This window comes from Amblyomma maculatum, chromosome 6 (genome assembly GCF_055883805.1).
Source record: "Amblyomma maculatum isolate TAMU_Amacu chromosome 6, ASM5588380v1, whole genome shotgun sequence".
Classification (NCBI taxonomy): domain Eukaryota; kingdom Metazoa; phylum Arthropoda; class Arachnida; order Ixodida; family Ixodidae; genus Amblyomma; species Amblyomma maculatum.
In genome coordinates, this window is record NC_139349.1 from 109,975,749 (window position 1) to 109,994,943 (window position 19,195).

At 45.1% G+C, this 19,195-nt stretch overlaps 1 protein-coding gene across 7 annotated transcripts in view; it reads right to left on the reverse strand.

Annotated features, from left to right (window-relative positions):
- Nucleotides 1-19,195, reverse strand: part of LOC146186570 (uncharacterized) — a 181,568-nt gene that overhangs the window by 109,740 nt on the left and 52,633 nt on the right. For all 7 annotated transcript variants that reach the window (XM_084607282.1, XM_084607279.1, XM_084607277.1 and 4 more), the window contains 4 exons: nt 11,442-11,571; nt 6,232-6,444; nt 5,318-5,410; nt 3,328-3,380 (listed from right to left, as the gene is read on the reverse strand). In XM_084607282.1, the coding sequence (XP_084463408.1) occupies nt 3,328-3,380; nt 5,318-5,410; nt 6,232-6,444; nt 11,442-11,571 (489 nt within the window). The remainder of the gene's footprint in view (nt 1-3,327; nt 3,381-5,317; nt 5,411-6,231; nt 6,445-11,441; nt 11,572-19,195) is intronic.

Here is a 19,195-nt window from a genome sequence, read left to right on the forward strand (position 1 = left end):
CACCTATACATAATTCTGGGGACCAGGCGCGAAGGTCGAATTATCAGATTTTCCAAATTAACGGGAGTCGAATTAACGAGCTTTTACTGTACTGGGCATTTCATTCGATAAATATAAGTCCTGGCATATTTCTTCTAAACGCAAGAGCAGTAGCTTTATTGCCCAGGGCTTGTTGCTGATTGTTGTCGATCTGCAATTCGTGACTATGTTATAAGAAAGATGTTTTGGCTGAGAACAGATATTTAGAACATAAGAGCATGTTGGTAGTGTTCTTCGGTTGTCTAAGGCAGGCTCATTAGTTTCCAGATACAGACTTGATATTGGAGATGTCCTGTAAGCACCGCATAACAACCGTAGAGTGAGATTGTGGACTGGATCTAGTTGTTTCAGATAGGGCGGTCTTGAGAGCTATGCACTACTGACCCATAGTCTAACTTAGAGAAAATGAAAGAACAACAGATATGTAGCTAAGCACCCCCTGTCACAGCCTCAACGTTATAGTGACAGTAGTTTGAGGACATTGAGGGCCTGGGATGCTTTTTCTTTAGGTTGATTATGTGGCATAAAAATGCTAGTTTTTTTATCAAAAGTGACGCCTAAAGATACAGTCAAATCTCGTTACTACAAATACCAGATTAACGAATTTTTCAAATTAACGAATATTTTTAAAATCCCCAACTGATTTTCAATATTTTCAATGTAAAAATATTTCAGTACTACGAATTTCAATATAACGCATATTTCAGATTAACGAACATATTTATTTTTTCCGCTATTATCAAGGAACATCAATATAACGAATTCGGCAAAAACTAACAGCGCTGCAACTCTCGCATGAAACAGAAATCGCAGTTTCTGTGTTTACCTCCCATGGGCAGTAGCTATCATCATCGCCATATTTAGCTCCAACTCCTAGCGCCACCGCAAAGCTGTGGTTTAATATCCAGTGGCTTAGCAGGCCTAGTAGCCTAGTCGCCTGGCTTTTTCTCTTTGTGTTGTGCAACATTCGTTGGTCGGACGTTCGTGTTCACGTACGCGGGAACAGGTGTTTTTTGTTGCTGGTGGCCTTACTGCGAAAAGTCCGATGATGAATGCAGCCAACGACTGCGCCAAGAAGAAGCGAAAGCAGTTTTCACTGCAGGAAAAAGTGGACATTTGGTGAGAAATCGACGGAGGAAAAAAACAAATCGACCTCTGCAGGCAGCGTGACATTGCCCCATCTACCGTCGCGACCATTTTGAAGGACCGTGACAAGGTTACAAAACTTCACTGGGAATCTCAACTTGCTCCTACGAGGAAACTGCTGCGCCTAGGAAACTTTCAGGATGTAGACCAGGCTGTCCTCACGTGGTTTAAAGACGCCAGACTGCAAAACGTTCCAGTGTCTGGCCCAATGCTGCAAGAAAAGGCACGCGAGTTTGCCGATGCACTTGAAATAACTGGGTTTTAAGCAAGTGCGGGCTGGCTTTTCCGTTTCCGTCAAAGGAACGGAATAACTTGGCAGGTAGTGTCAGGTGAGGAAAAGGCAGCTGACAAAGAAACCGCGGATTCCTGGCGAAATGATTGTTTTCGTGAGGTGGCCGAGTCATACTGTGAAGACGACATTTTCAATGCGGACAAAACAGCGTGTTTTTACCAGCTGCTGTCAGATCGGACGATGCACTTCAAAGGAAAGCAGTGCAAAGGAGGGAAAAAGTCTCATCTTCGTTTAACAGTTCTGCTTTGCTGCAATGCAACAGGCACGAAGAAGATTAAACCGCTCCTCATCGGCAAGTATGCAAAGCCTCGCTGCATGAAGAATGTCATGTCGACACCGTACGACTACCGTGCGAACAAACGTGCCTGGATGACCAGAGAATTGTTCTCCGAGTGGCTCATCAAACTCTATGATCAAATGAGGAAGGATGACAGAAAAATTCTTTTGGTTGTTGACAACTGCTCTGCGCACATCGTGAATGTTCGCCTGACACACGTTCGCCTAGAATTTCTGCCGCCAAACAACACATCTTTGCTGCAACCGCTAGATCAAGGCATTATAAAGAGTGTGAAGGCAGAATTTCGTAAGCGCCTTGTACAGCGGCTGATTATCAGTCTGCGCCTGAAGCAGCCAACTGTAATTAACATTCGCCAGGCAGCGGAAATGTTCACGGGAGCTTGGTGGAATTTGAAGGCGTCAACCATCAGCAACTGGTGGCCGAAAGCAGGGCTTGTCAAAGCGCCTGAGCATCAAGACGACCTGGATATGAATGACAATGGCCCGGAAGACCTGTGGACCGAGGCTGAGAAACTGCTGCCCACCATCTCTTCTTTCGACGACTACGGGGAAAGCGACAGCGCCGTACTAACGTCGGCGGAGTTGACGACTGAGAACAGATCATTGACAGCGTTTGCGACGTGTCCAGTGATGATGACGACCAGACGGAAGACGATTGTGGATCCCTGAACACCGAAGAAGATGAGACCATATCGCACTCGGACGTTTTGATCCACATGAACAAAGTCCGCACTTTCATCGCTCGGTGTAGTGATGTGCCCGATGAAGTGTTGCGCAAAGTTGAAAGTGAAGAGGCATTTCTCATCAGTCGTGTGTGCTGCACGCACCAGCAGAAAATAACAGATTCCTTTAAATAAATCAGTTTTGAAGTGAGTGCAACATTTTCATTTGAGCGCTCTCTTGTCTGTACACGTGTTTACTGGCAAGGTAAGTTATTTTTGTTCCTAGGCTTGACCACAGGCTCATAACCAGAGATTTTTCATTACAACGACATTTCAAAATAATGAACGATTTTCGGCAGTCCCGCGTGATTCGTTATGTCGGGATTTGACTGTATATATATGTTCTTGCTTGAGTGGTAGTGCAGTTTGGTTAAGATTAGTGTGGGGTCAGCCTGTAGGCCACGTCTCTCACTAACAGATATGCTGGAAGAGATACTCGCTATTCACAGGCCGTTGACGTAAACTGGGTACATTATGGACTTGAGAATGACTTTCGCTATGGAGTTCATTTTGACTACGAAGAGGGTTGAGCTCAGGATGAACCCCTGGGGTACATCGTTCTCTTGAGTAAAAGTGTTAGAGAAAGTTGCACCTCTGAATGTGCGGTTGGCCAGGAAGTCACTCAAACAACTCAGCATCCTGCCACTGATACCTAGGTCTGCAGCTATGCTTAAAAGAAAATGAAGGAAGGCAGCTGGAATGCAGTAAAGCAAGAGTATAACACAAACCTACCAAGCAAAGAAAAATTAAGGCAACAGGCGAAATGAGAAACACTTCTCAGTCCCTCTCCCCAAATGTTACACCGAAAGTGGAGAAAAGCCGCCAACTCACTTAGTTTTCTTTTGCTTCGGTGCAGCCTCGACCAGTAGTTGGGAGTGGACAAACTAATAAGGAGGAAAAAGAAAATCATTACCAAAGTGAAAGCTTGCATAAAGTTGGGAGGGGTGAGCTAGTAGAGGTAAGCAAGCACAGTGTTTGTTCCATGGATGCAACAATAACAGGAATCGTGCAGTTGCATGCATAAATGTCTAGTTAAGAAGGCTGTGTATATGCTTGTCCATACCATGTCATTCTTACACGAGCACAGAAGGGTGCAAAAGAGAAATGCTGCAGCTAACCTGATGCACGCAAGTCTTATTGAACATTCGGTCCCTGTGTTTTATGACCAATCATTAGTCTACCTAACTACTTTGAAATTATTTTCATGCATGCCCATGTCTCAACTGCAGTGCAAACTATAGTAAGCCAAGCAAGGACAGGCTTGGCAGAATCGAAGAAGCTGCAGCTGAGCGGTGCTACCACGGCATGTAACATTGGCACCGACTTGGATTAATTTAATGAAGTAACTGTACCACAATTTTCTAACACACTGCAGCGACAACACTGGGCCAAGAAGCTGCTGATTACTGTAGTCAAACTAGTCAAATACCAAATTAGAGAACACAAACATGGCAAATGTCAATCCAAGCTCTTAAGGAAACTCAATTTGTGCTATTCAGCATGGCCAGTACACTTTTCCTTACGTTATACTCTTGTCCATTGGGCACCTACATCGCACCCCAGGGGGTTACAGCAGGGGGGCTACATTAAGCATGATATGACATGTTAATTAAATGCATGGCAAAGAGCATCATCGGATTCCTACTCACACCTGCACTTACCATTTAATTTCCCCGTAAAATACCATCTCGTCCCTGATTGTTTGGCACAGGCATTCACACTACTGCTAATATTTCCCCACCAATCCACAAATATTAATTTATTGCTGCACTGCTGAGTGTCGCACTGGTTTAACATTGATGTATCTAATTCATGCATCAAGGAAGAATCCAGATAGCGGCAAGGTCAAAGGTCTTTGTGAATCCGTAACTAAAATATCAGTTCTCAGCCCATTACAGATAGAAATCTCAGCATTTAGAAGCCCCTAAATATTATGAATAGAGAGTAAGAAGCATCTTCTTAACAGATTTGCAAGGATACTTCGATCGTGTTCGCAAAGCTTGTGCAAGTGATAAACAAGTGGGAAGAGCAAGTTGACGGCTAATGGTACAAAGAGCACTGAGTTAAAAACTACTAAAGCCACCAACAAGAAAACAGGTAGCAACTCAGAGTACGTGAATATTCGAAATTTCAAATAAAAATCGAGTACATTTGTTGTTAAATTTGTATTCGAAAAACTGATATTCGTAATTTTCGAATTACACTGCAGCTTCCCCGCATTCCACGTTTCACCACAATGCTTCAATGCATAAGCTGTGACGTGAGGCATAGTCAAAACATGATGGAGCCGTTTTGAGAAGACTGATGAGGGACATTCCCTTCTTTGAAGACCACCTACTTGACTAAATCGGCCCGTGTTCTGGTTTCAGAAATATGCTGAGCACAGTCATTCGGTGTCATGCTGATCTGTTAGCAGGGTGAGCACAGCACAGTGTATCGGCAGCTTATCGGAGCCGGCACAGCAGTGGACAACGCACTGGTTGGTGTCTGTGACGTCACCAAGCCATTCAACATGGCAACCGCTCTCTCCGAAGCAGCTTTGTGGTCTTAACTTCAATAACTTATTTCAAAACAAAGAATACATCTAGATAGCTCAAACTTCAGAAGTAAACTAATAAGGTCTAGTATTATCTGCCAGACTATAAGACTAATTATTGGACGACCGTGGCATGACCACTTTAATTGAACCACAGTCGCAAGAAGAAAGCTCGAAGAGCAGTAGATTTTCAAAACTGTGCAAATGCAGGGCACTCTCCAACCTCGACACGTGACGCATATGCACTGAAAGAGGGGTAGCGAAGATTCAAGCATACGTACATACCTGCTTGCCAACAGTGCCGTCTTTTTCAATGCTTTCGACTTTGACGATGATACCGCGGCAGTCGGGAGTTGGACACATTTCACCAAGGAAGCCCTAAACAAAGTTCAAGCCATTGTTTGTATGGTGAACTTGGCAAAAGTGTTGCACAAGTTGCATAAGAAATGTAACTGCCACAGAAAAATATACAGTCTGACAAACAGCAACAAAAAGCATGTCAATAGAAATACTATAACGAACTTATAATGAGTTATAACGAAGCTTAAAAATGTCTGCAATTTTTCGGCTCATTCAGGTTCTCATTAACTGCAGTTTTCGCGTGAAGACTCGAAAGGACAAAGCAAAACGAAAATTGGATTAACCTTTTGACTGTTTTTGCCGTACGGGTACTGAGCTAAGCGCCTAGTTTTAAAAAATTCCGACACTGGGGGTAAGTTTCTTTTCGGAATATTCGACAGTCAAAGGGTTAAGAATTGATTGTAAGGAAAGCCAACTTGAAAGTATTTACAGTAAGTCAGAATTACTAGAAGTTACAGAAGCGGTGTATAGTTTCGTGATAGTGCTGAGGGTGCAGCTTGACTGCAGCAGCCTCCATCTCCGCCGCAGCTCGCCCGACACGTCTGCGAGGGAAAGGGGCGTGGTGAAGGAGTCAGTCTGGAGGAGAGCGCATGCTGAGATGACATCTGCGTTCCCACTCACCCAAAAGCGTTACCCTATGAGACAGACTATCTTGCATTGGCGGTGCTCTCCGCTAAAACTAACTGACATATCAGAAAAGTAATTACAAATATAAAATCGTCACAAAACTGATTAAGACTGTGCATTTCCATTACATTTAGCTTGAAAATCAAGAAAAATGTTACAAGAGGCCAGTCTCCTCTTAACCTTTGACCAGTGTCTTACTGGAGCCAACTCACTTTCTCAGTCAGGCTGCGAGATTCCCGGTACTCTCGCCAACAAGCCGGGTGGTACTGGATGAGGCATTTGGCAGAACAGAGCAGCTGCTGGAAGCCCTTGAAGTCTGGATCGCTGTAGTAGATATTCTTCTGCAGCGGGCATCCCTCGTTGCAGCACATGGCATCCCACTTGGGCGGTGCCCGACACAACGCCTGCATTTCGTCCATTGTTTTCTGCACAATAAGAGGTAATTCAGTGACAAGCAACATTCTGCAATACAGTCAAGAGAAACCTGTGGCCACAACAAAAAGTTGGCAAGTATGAAACATATATTGACTACAAATATATAGAGCTACTGCTTGTGTGAAAACAATTGTAATGCCCTTTTCGAAACCGTGTGGAAAAGTACAGCACCACAGTCATTGTTCACTGAACTCGTGTTCAGCGGAGCATTCAATATATCAAACCACTTTTCACACCCCTTTTAAGGGGGGACATGGGGATCAAAGTGAAGTTCTTTAACTTTTGTAGTACAGCAATGAAACATGGCATGCTTATTGGAAAGTGTGCTGAATGGCTAATTACAAAGTTTCATTAACATATTTCCAGTTTTTTTGAAATTAGAAATTTATATCTGCATCATTGTCTATCAATCTTGCAGAAAGCCTGGCGTGACAAAAAAAAAAAAACACGGTAGAAGCCCACAGCTGGTATTGTATTTTAGCCATATGAATGGTTCATGCAGTGACATTCCCCAAATATTTTTACCAGCTTGACTTTTTTTACACAGAACATTACATCCATGTTTGCATAATGCACTCATTTTCACCCTTTCAAAATGGCTAAAAAGTAAAAGAATGACACCATAATTTAAATATGTGGAAATGTCCCCCTCCCCCTACCTACTATCCCGCATCCAACCAGGTGCCTTCACCCCATCCTGTTCCTTATGCTTTCATCCCACCGCTACACTAACATATGTCCTGATGAAGGTGCCCAGCTGATCCTGCCCGCCGGGCTCGGAGCTGTCCACCTGGGAGGAATGGGAGGCCTTACTGTGCGCAACGGACCCCCATCGGCTGAAAACTACCATCACGCAGGCCGCGGATGTGCTGCAACGACATGGACTGTCACACATCTAGTGCAGTGAGGCCGTTCCTGGCCCGGGCTTGCAGCCCCCACCAGTGGACAATTAAAGTTTTCTCTCTCTCTCACTGCATAAAGAAATTACCAAGGAATATAATGCAACAAGCCTCATGAAAATCCATCAAGCCATTGCCGTGCTATGCTTTCTGCAAGCAGGACAGTTGGGTCAGAAGATACTTATGAGAAAACTGACATTAAAGTTGCACAGCCACATTTTGCCCATCAAAATGCCTCTGCATTGAAATACTGTATCGCTACGCTGCACGCTTCCTTCTGGGTTGTTTCCGAGGGCACAGAGCACGGTTCCATGCACCTGAATGGTGCGAATCAAGTTAGGCAAACATCTGCCGTAAACCTGGCAGCACATCACTTGCCATCGCGTAAATGGAAGTTTCTCCGTATCAGAACTGCATCGCGATGTCGCAGCTATTTGATGGAGCCGAGATATTGGATTCACTGCAGGGAATTGATTTCGGGCCTAGTTGCTGCGGAATGGTGTTATTCCGGTTACACAAACATTCGCCGCCGTACTAGAGAGCTCGCGCCGCATCAGCGTCACCCGCCTTCATGAAAACAGAACTTTCCCCGTGTCGGCATTGCACTGGGATGTTGGTGGACGGCGCCGGGTCTTCGGGTTCACTTCCTAGCATTGATTCCAAGGGCGGGTCAGCCTTCCGGGACATATATATCTCAGTGATCTTCACTGAGTGCATCGGCACATCCATGACGATTGCATCAGTCGAGCTTTCCACACGCCTGGAGACTTCCATTCGTTAGAGCTGTACCGCGTTGGAACAAACGCAATATCCTTGTCACTTTCACCGCCCCTTCCGTTTCTTTGCCTTTTTGACAGACCGCACGGTGCGCTGATACCTTTCGAGAAGCACTTTTGCCGACCCGGTCCAAGCTTCGTCCGATTTATTTGCCGCCGATCGCTTTTTCGTGCAACAGTGAGGGCGACGAAAAATGCAGCACGGCAGCCGCAGATTCACAAACTACCGAGCAGTAGACAAAAGCGCGTGCGAATGAGGCGGGAGCAGACGCCGCGAGTAATGGCGCGCTTTCCAGCAGCCACTCAGAGAGCGTGCTGAGCGCCATGTGACTGGCGCAACCAATCAGCGCATAGAAGTGGCTCTGCGAGGTCTTCGCATTTTTTACTTTTGTGCGTTTATTGTGGTAGACACGTGGCTCCAATGGGAGGAGTGCAGCAGTGAAACAAGCTTTCCAGTGGTACTAAAATTTTCGCGATCGGCGCTCCGGCCGCGGAGTTATTGAGCTCGGAAATCGACCATTTTCGCGGACATTTCGGCCCGTTTTTTGCTACCAGAATTCACAAAAACAATTTTTAGGCTCACTCTGAAACTGTTCTCAGCGGAATTTTTCTGCAATGCGATTGAACAGACCTTGTAGATTCCAAATCTGATCTTTTCTAAAATTTGATTTTTCGCAAAATTTACGCAACTTTATCCCTGCATCCCCCCTTAAGCGGCACTGACAACACTATTCAATTAACTTTTCGCGAGCGGAAACAGTTTGGCTGTGCAACGCTGGGCAACTGCGGCAATGCTAACGCTATGAAACCATGAGGTGAACACGACGTGTGCTTGAAGGTTGCCTTTGGTCTCTTGTACTCAATCTACGGGTGAGACAAACCAAACATGCTTCACTGCCAATGGACTTTGCTAACAAACTGTGCCTAAACTTTGATAAGAGATCAAACTATTTATAGCGTACTGGTAGCACAATTGCACACCTCACAATAGGCACTGCATGGCTAGTTCTAAAACACTGCCCCGCTGCCTTCAGGTCATTGTGTGGCACGTTACTAAGAGAAGCGCAATATGTTAACTAGTGTCATGTGCCACCACTTCACTAAGTGAAACCACCAGTTGCCTAAAGTTTTGGACAGTGTGTTGTCCAAGGACCACAGGGAACGTGCGAGGACTGCTGTTTTAGCTCTGCTGCTTTGTTTGCCGTTCGAGTGCCAGTCATAAGTATGTGCAGTCATACAGAAGGCGCCTCATCCACCATCAATGGGCATGCATGTTGCTCTAGCCCCATTCTGCATCAAGACATGGTGCTCAACTTAGTCACCAAACCAAATTAGCGTGGATGCAATATATTCTCACCTCTTTGCTACGGACAAGCTTATTCATAACTCTTATAATCTGCGGTGATTAAAATGATTGAGCAACAGCCCTGTAGGATTATTTAACGATGAGCCCTGTAAATAAACCCCCATCACATATTGATTTATTAAAGGAGTATAGACACCAAACTCTGCTGGCATTTTTCTTATGATACACAAGATGCTCTTCGACACGGATCACCATGTGGTTTATGCCTATGAATTCTCAAGAATTTATAATTAAGTTTTGTTTTCTCACCAGTTTCGGTTTCAACAGCTGAGAGACAGTTGTGACGTTACAATCAAGTCTAGATCACGCGTGGAATAAAAAACAGATATAACCACCACAAAGATATAATCATAGCAGCAAACGTCTTTTGAAGCGAATGATGCTAAAAGCCGGCGTCATGATCACGGCCGACCGCGCGATTCCGTTGACTGATGGGTGGAAGGGCAAACAACTCTCGCAAAAAACAAAGTTTTTCCTGCATTACCGTAACTCTATCCGAAGTCATAGCCTTTCATGGGCGTTGGCTGGGACCACGTTGACAATGCTTATCCATATTTCCTAATTAACAGGGCTCGAATTATTGAGTATTTAGTTCAGTTTGAGGTTGCACGGGAGAGAGAGCAAGTAGCTGCCGCCGCGGCCGGCAAACCCTACCATCCGGCGGCACCATGCTGGTCATGGCGCCATTTACGCTTTACCCACTATTCTATGGTTTTACCCGATTTCATCTTCTGTCCCTGTTTTGGACGTGCGCAGCCTCAGATTATGCGGCTCTTTTGCTAAATTTTTAATTTTTTTTGCCATGAGCTGTGCGACAGGCCGCTCCACCGACTCGCATTCGAATTTACGAGCTGTTTTGAACACAGATCTCTATGAAGCTTGACTGGACCAAGTGTGCAGTTCAAATTATCCGAAAACTAATTATCGAGGTTCAAATTAACGAGCTTTCACTGTACACTCATGGTTAATAATTGCATGATATTTTAGTGCGAAAGTGCTACTTTACACAGTAAAATCAAATCCCGAACCCTGTGCGACGCCGATCTCTAAGGTGTTATGCCCTTGATGGAACTTAGCACAACAGCCTATCTATAGTAAAGTCATGTATAGGGTATAATATTCCCCAACGCACAGAGTCAACCAAGTGGACACTGCCTACCATGGTGGAAATGACCTTTGACCTCAATGCCAGGGTTAAACCAGGACTAAACTTTTTCTACACACAACAGACCATATGCAAAACTGCTTGGTGTTCTGGCAACACCACAGCTGCAGCTTCCGCTCACCACCTTGGTTTCGTCGAGTGGTTGCGTCATCGGCTTCGAGTTTTCCGGATACCAGGGACGCAGTCATGAATCTCGCAATTAGAATTTAAAGCCACAATTCAGCCACAACACTGCTTGTACTGCTCATCTTTTGCAAAACGCGAGTCCTTTCTCATCCTTTAATGAGCGCCAGCACGCTTCATTTGAAGTTTCGTGCAGAAGACACGAATCGCAACTCTGTTCCGTTGTAGCATTAATGCACACATACAGACACTGATTCAAACTTGGTGCATTATCACCGCTGTTTATTCACAACCATTAAGGTAGTGAGCAGTTATTTTGCACTGCATCCACACACGTATACGAGCAAGCAAATTCTGTGGCACTGCATACCTTCGTGCACGCTAGCGTCAGAAGTCGCATGCACTGCAAAGGAAACAGGATAGACTGAGCCATGCGAACCAATTCATGCGTTCGGTGATTCACGCGCTCTCCATACTTTTTTTTTTTTTAATTTCATCTAAACAGCTAGGGCACATAGCATCCCCTCACCCCCTTCTATTCAAAATGACAGCCACACCATCATCGTCTCTGGGTGATTAGATTACTTGCACACATAAGCAAGTAAACAAGCACGTCAGTGAAGTCATTTTCAAAGTTTACGCCAAAAATTGAACAAACCTGAATTTGCGTTCTCTGCGCATTGTCCACCTTAGTCTTCGTCTGTGGCCAAAGCAGCTTCTCGGGGAATTGTATGCCTTTTTGGAGGAAGTTCAAACACTTCTCTATGTGTGGAAGCGCTTCCGAGAACCTGTGTTAGGTAAGCAATGTCCACTGATGAACAGTGCACAAAGTTGACACGCTCAAAAGAAACAGACAGCAACCAAATTGCTGTAACTGCAGTAGTATTCAGGATGCAAAAATATGTTAAATAAGTGCACTGTTATCTGTCTGCTGACTCACAAAGCTTGTGGGACAAATGAGTGCCACTGACGTGTGGAGTTAATGAGCAGCACCATAAACAGACCACAGGAGGCTACCATTAATAGCTTCAGTTTGCACTGCATCTGCCAACATCTTAACAATCCAAAAAAGAAGAGCACTGTGCAGATTGATGTCACTAGTAGGTACACACTGCGCTGGAGTGAATTATAGATGCATCAGCCTCCGCGACGGTGGAGTTTCTAAGCGTGTATTACTAAGGCTTCAACATAGTATCTGTAATACAGCGGGCTCTTACCAAGGCAAACTCAGCAATGGCAAATTTGTGGATATCAAAAGCAATGCAAGAGCCATTTGGTTAGTCTCTCATAAGCTCAAAAGAAAAAAAAAAGAAAGAAGCTTGAGAGACTGCTTTGTGTATCTCGAGTCAAGACAAACTTCTGCATCAATTGCAAGCCATGAAGCCTATGTGCAATGGAGCCTGCCCAGCGTCCCTGCCATGGTGTCAAGGAGAGCAAAAAAGAAAATGTGAACACCAGCAAGGAAAGGAAGGCGCACCACCACAGCAAAGCTCCTTTGTATTTTCGTGCAGGTACAAGAAAGCATTATGTGGAAGGGTGTGTTCTTGCAGGTGCGTATAAGGCAAGTTACCTTCACACCTGTCTGTATGTGGCAGAGATCTGACATGGCAAATCTCAGCCACGTCAGACCATGTCAGATTATGAGGTTTCCAATCCCGTACTGCACGGCTAGCCAAGTGGACGGCTTCAGAGCGCTTAAAATTAGAAAGGAAAAACATGTGTTGTGTTGTGTTGGGTTTTTTGGCGCATAAGCAACTAAGGCTATCATGCGCCACGAGCAAGGTGAAAGTTTTGTTTTGCAAGAAATGGGAAAATGAGTGTGTTAAAAACTAATTTGTTTAAAAAATCTCTTTTTAAAAACTTGGGTTGTTTTAGATCCAATGGCGCTTAAGCTGCCAACACCATGATGTGCCTAGCACAAGGTTAGAAAGAAAAAAAGGAAAAACAAACAAGAATACAAGAGCAATTGCTGTGAATGAGAAGAGACAGCAAAAAAAATATATATATATATATCAGGGAGACACTCAGGCTTCGCCTTAACAGCAGACTCAATGAGAGCCTTTAACACTGCCTTTTCATACCACGAATACTTTTAAATCTTATTGCTTAAGTTGATTTCGAGGGAAAGGGAGGCGCAGTATCTGTTTCACTTCTTAGTGAACACCTACACTTATCTGAGGTAGATAAGTCTTCTTTCTAATTCCTGTTGCAAAAAAGCCGCACTTGACTAGCAGAGGAAATGAAATGGTATGGCATCTCCCTGAACGCTACAGAGAGAACAGCTGTAAGCAGCCTACATATTTTCTCCAACACCATTTTTCTCAATTCTAGATTATGGCGACGCAACGCCTCTTTGACCAAAGAAGCTGTACATGCTTAGCTTGAAAGGAGTAGATCGATGTCGACTGGCATAATCAAAACTGGTTTCATGTCCCTGCAGTGTTAGCTCACTTTAAGCATAAAGCAATAAAGGTTCTCCCTTGCTGGGAAAACATCCTTTCTGGCAGCAGTTTTACTGAGACAAACAAATCTGTATGATCCCTGAAGTTTCTCTTAAAGGTAACGTAAAACCTCCCTCACCCAAGTAGAAATTACCTCCAAAGTAAGGCGGGGGGCACCAAAACAACACCCAGAACGGCCCCAAAATTCGAAAATGGAGACCACAGACAAAGCACAGTGCACAAATGCTTCAATTCATTTTTAAATGCCCCAAAACATCCGCACGCTGCCACTCAATGTTCCTTAAGCAGTAATGCCATCGACCCTAATGCTATTGACTGACGCGCCGCTAACAACAAAAAGAATACCTCTTGGGGCACCATTTAAATTGTTAACAATTGCCATATTTCATTTCAGTGCCAGCTCATGCCTAGAAAGGGGCCATGTGCTATTTGGTGCGTGCACTGTTCGTGGTGGTCAACCACCATCCTCCCTCAGCCTTTAGACATCTGCGCATCCAGGTAAGTCGGTCCCGCTAGGGTGCAATTTCTGTTTGTGAGGCTTTTGAGAGCTCCGGTTAGATTAAAATTTGGACTGGATTGGGCTCTCCAGTGTTACCTGGGCAGTATGTGATAGGGTGCAGAGCCAGGGAGCTTGCCCGGAATGATGCGTAAGTTTAGTGAAATTAACAGCGAAGTTAGGGGACGACCCTTGCATAAGTGGGGATGCTTGCTCAGAAATTAACAGTAGACTGCAGTAAAAGGAAAACCAGGTACAGCAGAAAACCACTCAAATGGTCATCGGTTAGCAAAGTATTCACTTGTGCACAAACTTCCTTGATCCCCCTGCCACCCCTAATTGAAGCACCACTGAACGCATCACAAATGCCCTTCAGTTTAACGAAATTCAGTTGAGTGATCATTTCAGTTTTATGAACATTTTTCGCGGTGCAATCCTGTGTCTTGGGTCATACTGAGCACTTCAACAAACCAACTTAGAATTTCTGTTGCACATTTTTACATTGAGAACCGCACTCCATTACCGTGTGACAAAAAGTGGCCGCAATTTATCTTTAACTGAACTGGCTACCTACATGACCTCGCAGCCAAGTGGAGCCGTCGCTGGATTTGCACGCTTAGTTGGTGGTATAGACACAGCCAGAGTTGCAGTCCTACTAGGCCTTTTAGCTCCAAGAAAGGCGTACGTATGCGTGCTGGATAACCATGAACACCGAAAATAAAGCACCCAACTCTTAATCTAAAGCGTGATATTCTGAGATTCTGCGTAGACCAGACACTGGGCAGCATCAAGGCAACATTGAGAAGGCATTTGGTATTCCAGCATCATCACTGCACACGATTAAGAGCCAGTGCCAAGAAATCGCGACTGCATCGGAAGTGCGCAGCTTGGCCCCGACTGCAAAAGACTGCGTATTGGTCATTTCAGAAAAGTAGACGGCACTGTTGCCACATGGATAAAAGATTTAGATCCAAGGATATTCCGGTTACAGGGCCTACCACTCAAGGCAAGGCGGTGGAATTTGTAGCGCTTTTCAATGTCACTGACTTTGACGCAAGTGATAAATAACTGCATCGCTTTCGGGTGCGCTACATAAACGCACGGAAGAAGGTCTGCTATTAAGCAAGCAGCGCAGACAAACGCTGCAGGAAGCAAGTGGCGAGGATGAAAACTGCACAACATCAGTGACTACAGTCCGGATTACGCGGACAAGATCGCTGTATTTTACCAACCGCTCCCGAACAAAACGTGCTAGTACAAGGGCTAAACCTTTAAAAGTGCAAAAACAACATTGTTTTGCTGCAACACATCGGGTACGCATCAGATGAAACCTTTATTCATCGGTCGCTACTCCCATCCAAGGTGCTTTAAGGAGCTTGCATCGCTCACATTCAAGGACCTGTATGTCAGCTGAAGTATTTCCGAAGTGGATCGTCGGCATCAACAATGAGATGGCCAAAAACAATTGAAAGATTGTTAATTTTGGACAATTGCTCAGGACACTTTTTTGATACGCGTCTCAGAAACATATGAGCTGACCCTCTGCCGCCAAATTGCACGTCAATCCATCCTACAGCCTATTGATTTGGCATCATAAAAAAAATGTAGAGGTAAACTAAAGGCAACACCTTGAGCAGCACACATTGTGGTAAATCAAAATAAGAAAGCCTGACCCAATTAATGTGCGACAGGCGCTTGGAGGACTGTGAAGCCAACAACAACAGTGGACTGCTGGCAGAAAGCCGGTCTATACGCTTCAAGCCGGACTGCTATGAACACCAATCTCAAAAAAGACTGTGGCACCGATGAGAACAAAGAACCCGATGGCTAGAAAGGAAAGAATAGTTGGAAAGACTAGGCACAGACTGCCCTTAGCTTTTTGAGGACTATGTCGCCTGCAATTCTATGATTTAAACATGCACTATGCTCACTACAGAAGTGATTGTAGAGAGCACACTACCACAGGAAGAAGACGGGGAAGAAGATTGAACTCCTGAAGAAACACCAAAAGTATCACCTAAAGAAGTAATGATCTGCTTGGAGAAACTGAAGGCCTTTGCTGCTCAGCGGACCATTGTGCCGGTCAAGGTTCATGAAAGCTTGGGCACAGCGGCTCTGTTTACAATCATGGTTCACTTGAAGTTTGTTCAAGTGAAGGTTCACTATATTAAAGAAAATAGTGCTAAAGCTTGGAGTTGAGCGAAAAATCATGACCATGCCATGCAAGCATGCTCTTGCAGCTTGGTTAATATAGAGCCTTGTATCGATGCCAAGTCGTCTTCCCATAATGCAGTAGCTCACATCTGTATGCTATTGCGTATGCATGAGGCAACGGAGGCAGCAAACAAGGAGTTAGCAATCAAGCAAGTAGCATTGTATCGATGCCAAGTCGTCTTCCCATAATGCAGTAGCTCACATCTGTATGCTATTGCGTATGCATGAGGCAACGGAGGCAGCAAACAAGAAGTTAGCAATCAAGCAAGTAGCAAAATGCACATACGCGAATGAGGATCTGCAAGCGGAACTCTGTCATGTTATGCATCTAGAGAAAACGGGCCACACGGATCTTTGCAGCAAAAAGCAGACAAAAAATCAGATTTATGATCATCATTCTCACAATCCTCATAAGTTCCTATAGTATCTGCAAAATTTAGCACAAAAATGCGATTATGATCGAACAGTCAAGAAATTAGCTGGCTAGCACCATTTTAGTGACGATCGAAAGGATGCGATGTATTCCCATATTTCAGCTGGCAACCATGAGCAAGTTATCCAAAAGCCCATGACAAAAATTGAGGCTAGTGGTTGGTTGCTATCATGAACTGGTAGCGACATGCTGCCATTTTCGAGCAAGTCGCGCCATTAGGATTAGCAGGCCTAGGTGGCGCTGTACGTATGGAGTGAGCACAATCTCAGGAAAGCGATTCTTGACACGCACGGGCAGCGCAATCGTGATAGTGCAGGTAAAAAAGTGATGTTCAAGCAGCTTTCACCAGTATGACAGATCAAACCTTCCAGAAAGGTTGGTGGCACGGCGGCAGCAGTGGTTGTGAAATGGCGTCCCAGACATGCGGAATCACAAACCATGACAAAATAAACTGTATTTGCACAATTGCAAGTAGACACCCAACCCCCCTGAATCGCCTGTCCCGAATATATTTTGGTGGACGGCTTCAACCATGATCCTAAACCAACACGCCTAACTCTCCACTCTTCTGAGTTTCCGCTGAAAATTGACTCCCTGGCCGGACTACTCGTCTCCACTTTAGATAACGCATTATGATAATATATGCTGCAAGCTTGGCCTCCAGCTGTATCCCTCAGAAGCCTCTTCACTTGGCATCACAACTGAAAATTCTACTTCGTAGCCACCATCACTTCCACATAACCCATTTAGAAGCTTCAAACTTGCTGCCCACTGCGCAGCTTTTTTTTTTTTTTTCTTTATTGGTAGCCCGCATTCTTGAACACTCAGTTTCTGTGCGCGCTTCTCGGGAAGAATTTCTTTTTACAGATGCAGCGCAAACTGCCCCTACAGGAGTAAGAGCTGCTATTCCAATTACGGAGGCGCTCACTTTTTGCACATCAATCTCGTTGGGTCATGCGACACTGCGGAACTTCCACGGAAGTGCCGCAGTGTCGCATGACCTGACACGATTGATGTGCAAAAAATGAGCGCCTCCGCGATTGGAATAGCAGCTCTTCCGTAAACTATTCACACTCCCGTAGGTGCAGTTTGCACTGCGAAGTAAAAAAAAAAAAAACTCTTCCCGAGAAGCGCGCATAGAAACTGAATGTTGCTTTTAGACCTGCAGAGCAAACAAATTTGTCATAGCCTCCCCGACGCATTGTTTATCTTGCTCTTACTGGCAATGACATGCTTTAGTTTCGATTGTAAGTCGACCCCCCCTTTAGATGTCCAATTTTTAAGCAAAGGGTTGACCTACGATCGTGCAAATATGAAAATTGTTCTTGAATAATGTGCGGTGCAAAACGAGCAGTTAAAAGCTCATATCACTAGTTTCAAGCTGAGTGTGATTACAGCGTGATTGTGAGACGATGTCCCGTTTGGGTCAATTTTTCTCAAGTTCAAGGCAACATAGCTCTTTGACTCTGTTGATGTGTCTGCATCTAAACCTCAGAAATGTAATTTTTCTTCCTAAATAGAGTGAAGGTATAGGGGAACATAAAAGCACAATTTCTCAAGCTTCAATAATTGAACGAGAGTAGAAAACTGGGCAAGTTGGTATGTATTCATCTTGTTGTGGCACCACAGGGACAAGGACAGATACGGAGAAAGACCAATAATTACCGTAAAAACCCGCGTATAATACGAACCCGAATATAATACGAGGTGAAATTCTGGAGACGCGAAATGGAAAAAAAAGTTTTTACCGCATATAATACGAGAGAAAAAACAAGACATTTATTGAAATCGGACCTCACACTTCAATCACTTTCATCTTCAGCAGCGCTTTCCTCGGAAATTTCTTTGTCGGACAAATCATCCCACAGGTACTCATCTTCTGTGCCATCGAGGGCGTTTGAGATGCCGCACTTCTTAAACGAACGGCGCACAAGCTCCTCTGGGATGCTTGCCCACGCGTCCACAATCCATTTGCACAGCGTGGCTGGCGATGCTCGCTTCAGCCGCCCGGCCGGCGTCACTGCAGGCTCACCTGACCGCATCCATTCCGCGTAGCATCGCTTGACTGCGTCCTTGAAGGGTTTGTTGACACAAACGTCGAGAGGCTGAAGTTGTGAGGTCATCCCACCCGGAATCACAACAAGTTCTGTGCGGCAGTCGCTTAGCAGCCTCTTCACCGAGTCGGCCAAATGGCAACGAAACGCGTCCAGCACGAGGATGGATGGAAAGGACAACAGTGCACCGGGCCGTTTGCACCACACTGACTTCACCCAGTCGAGGACAAGATCCTCGTTCATCCAACCTTTTTCATGGCATCTCACGATGACATTCTTCGGCAGCTCCTCACCTTTCGACATTGTCTTGCGCTTGAAGATGACATAGGGCGGGAGCTTGCGGCCGTCTGCCGTGCACGATAGCATGACTGTAACCCGCGTCTTCTCGTTTCCAGTAGACCGGATACAAACTTGTTTAGAGCCCTTCTCATGGACGGTGAGGGGCGATGGCATGTCCAGGTAAACCGGCGTCTGGTCAGCATTGCCTATTTGCCCCAGCTGAAAGTTTTTGGTCTTTCGCAAAGAAATCACGTGGCGCTGAAAAGCCACCAGCAGCTCTTCGAAGGATTCGGGCAGCTTTTGTGAAATCGAGGTTCGCCGGCGTAGCGAGAATCCAGCACGGCACATATAGCGATGTATCCAGTGCTTGCTTGCTTTGAAGGCGGAGCTCGGAATTCCCTTTTCCCTTGCAAGCTCCCTAGCTTTTGCCTGCATAAGCTCTACGCTCACAGCTAGATGCGATGCTCGCTGTTC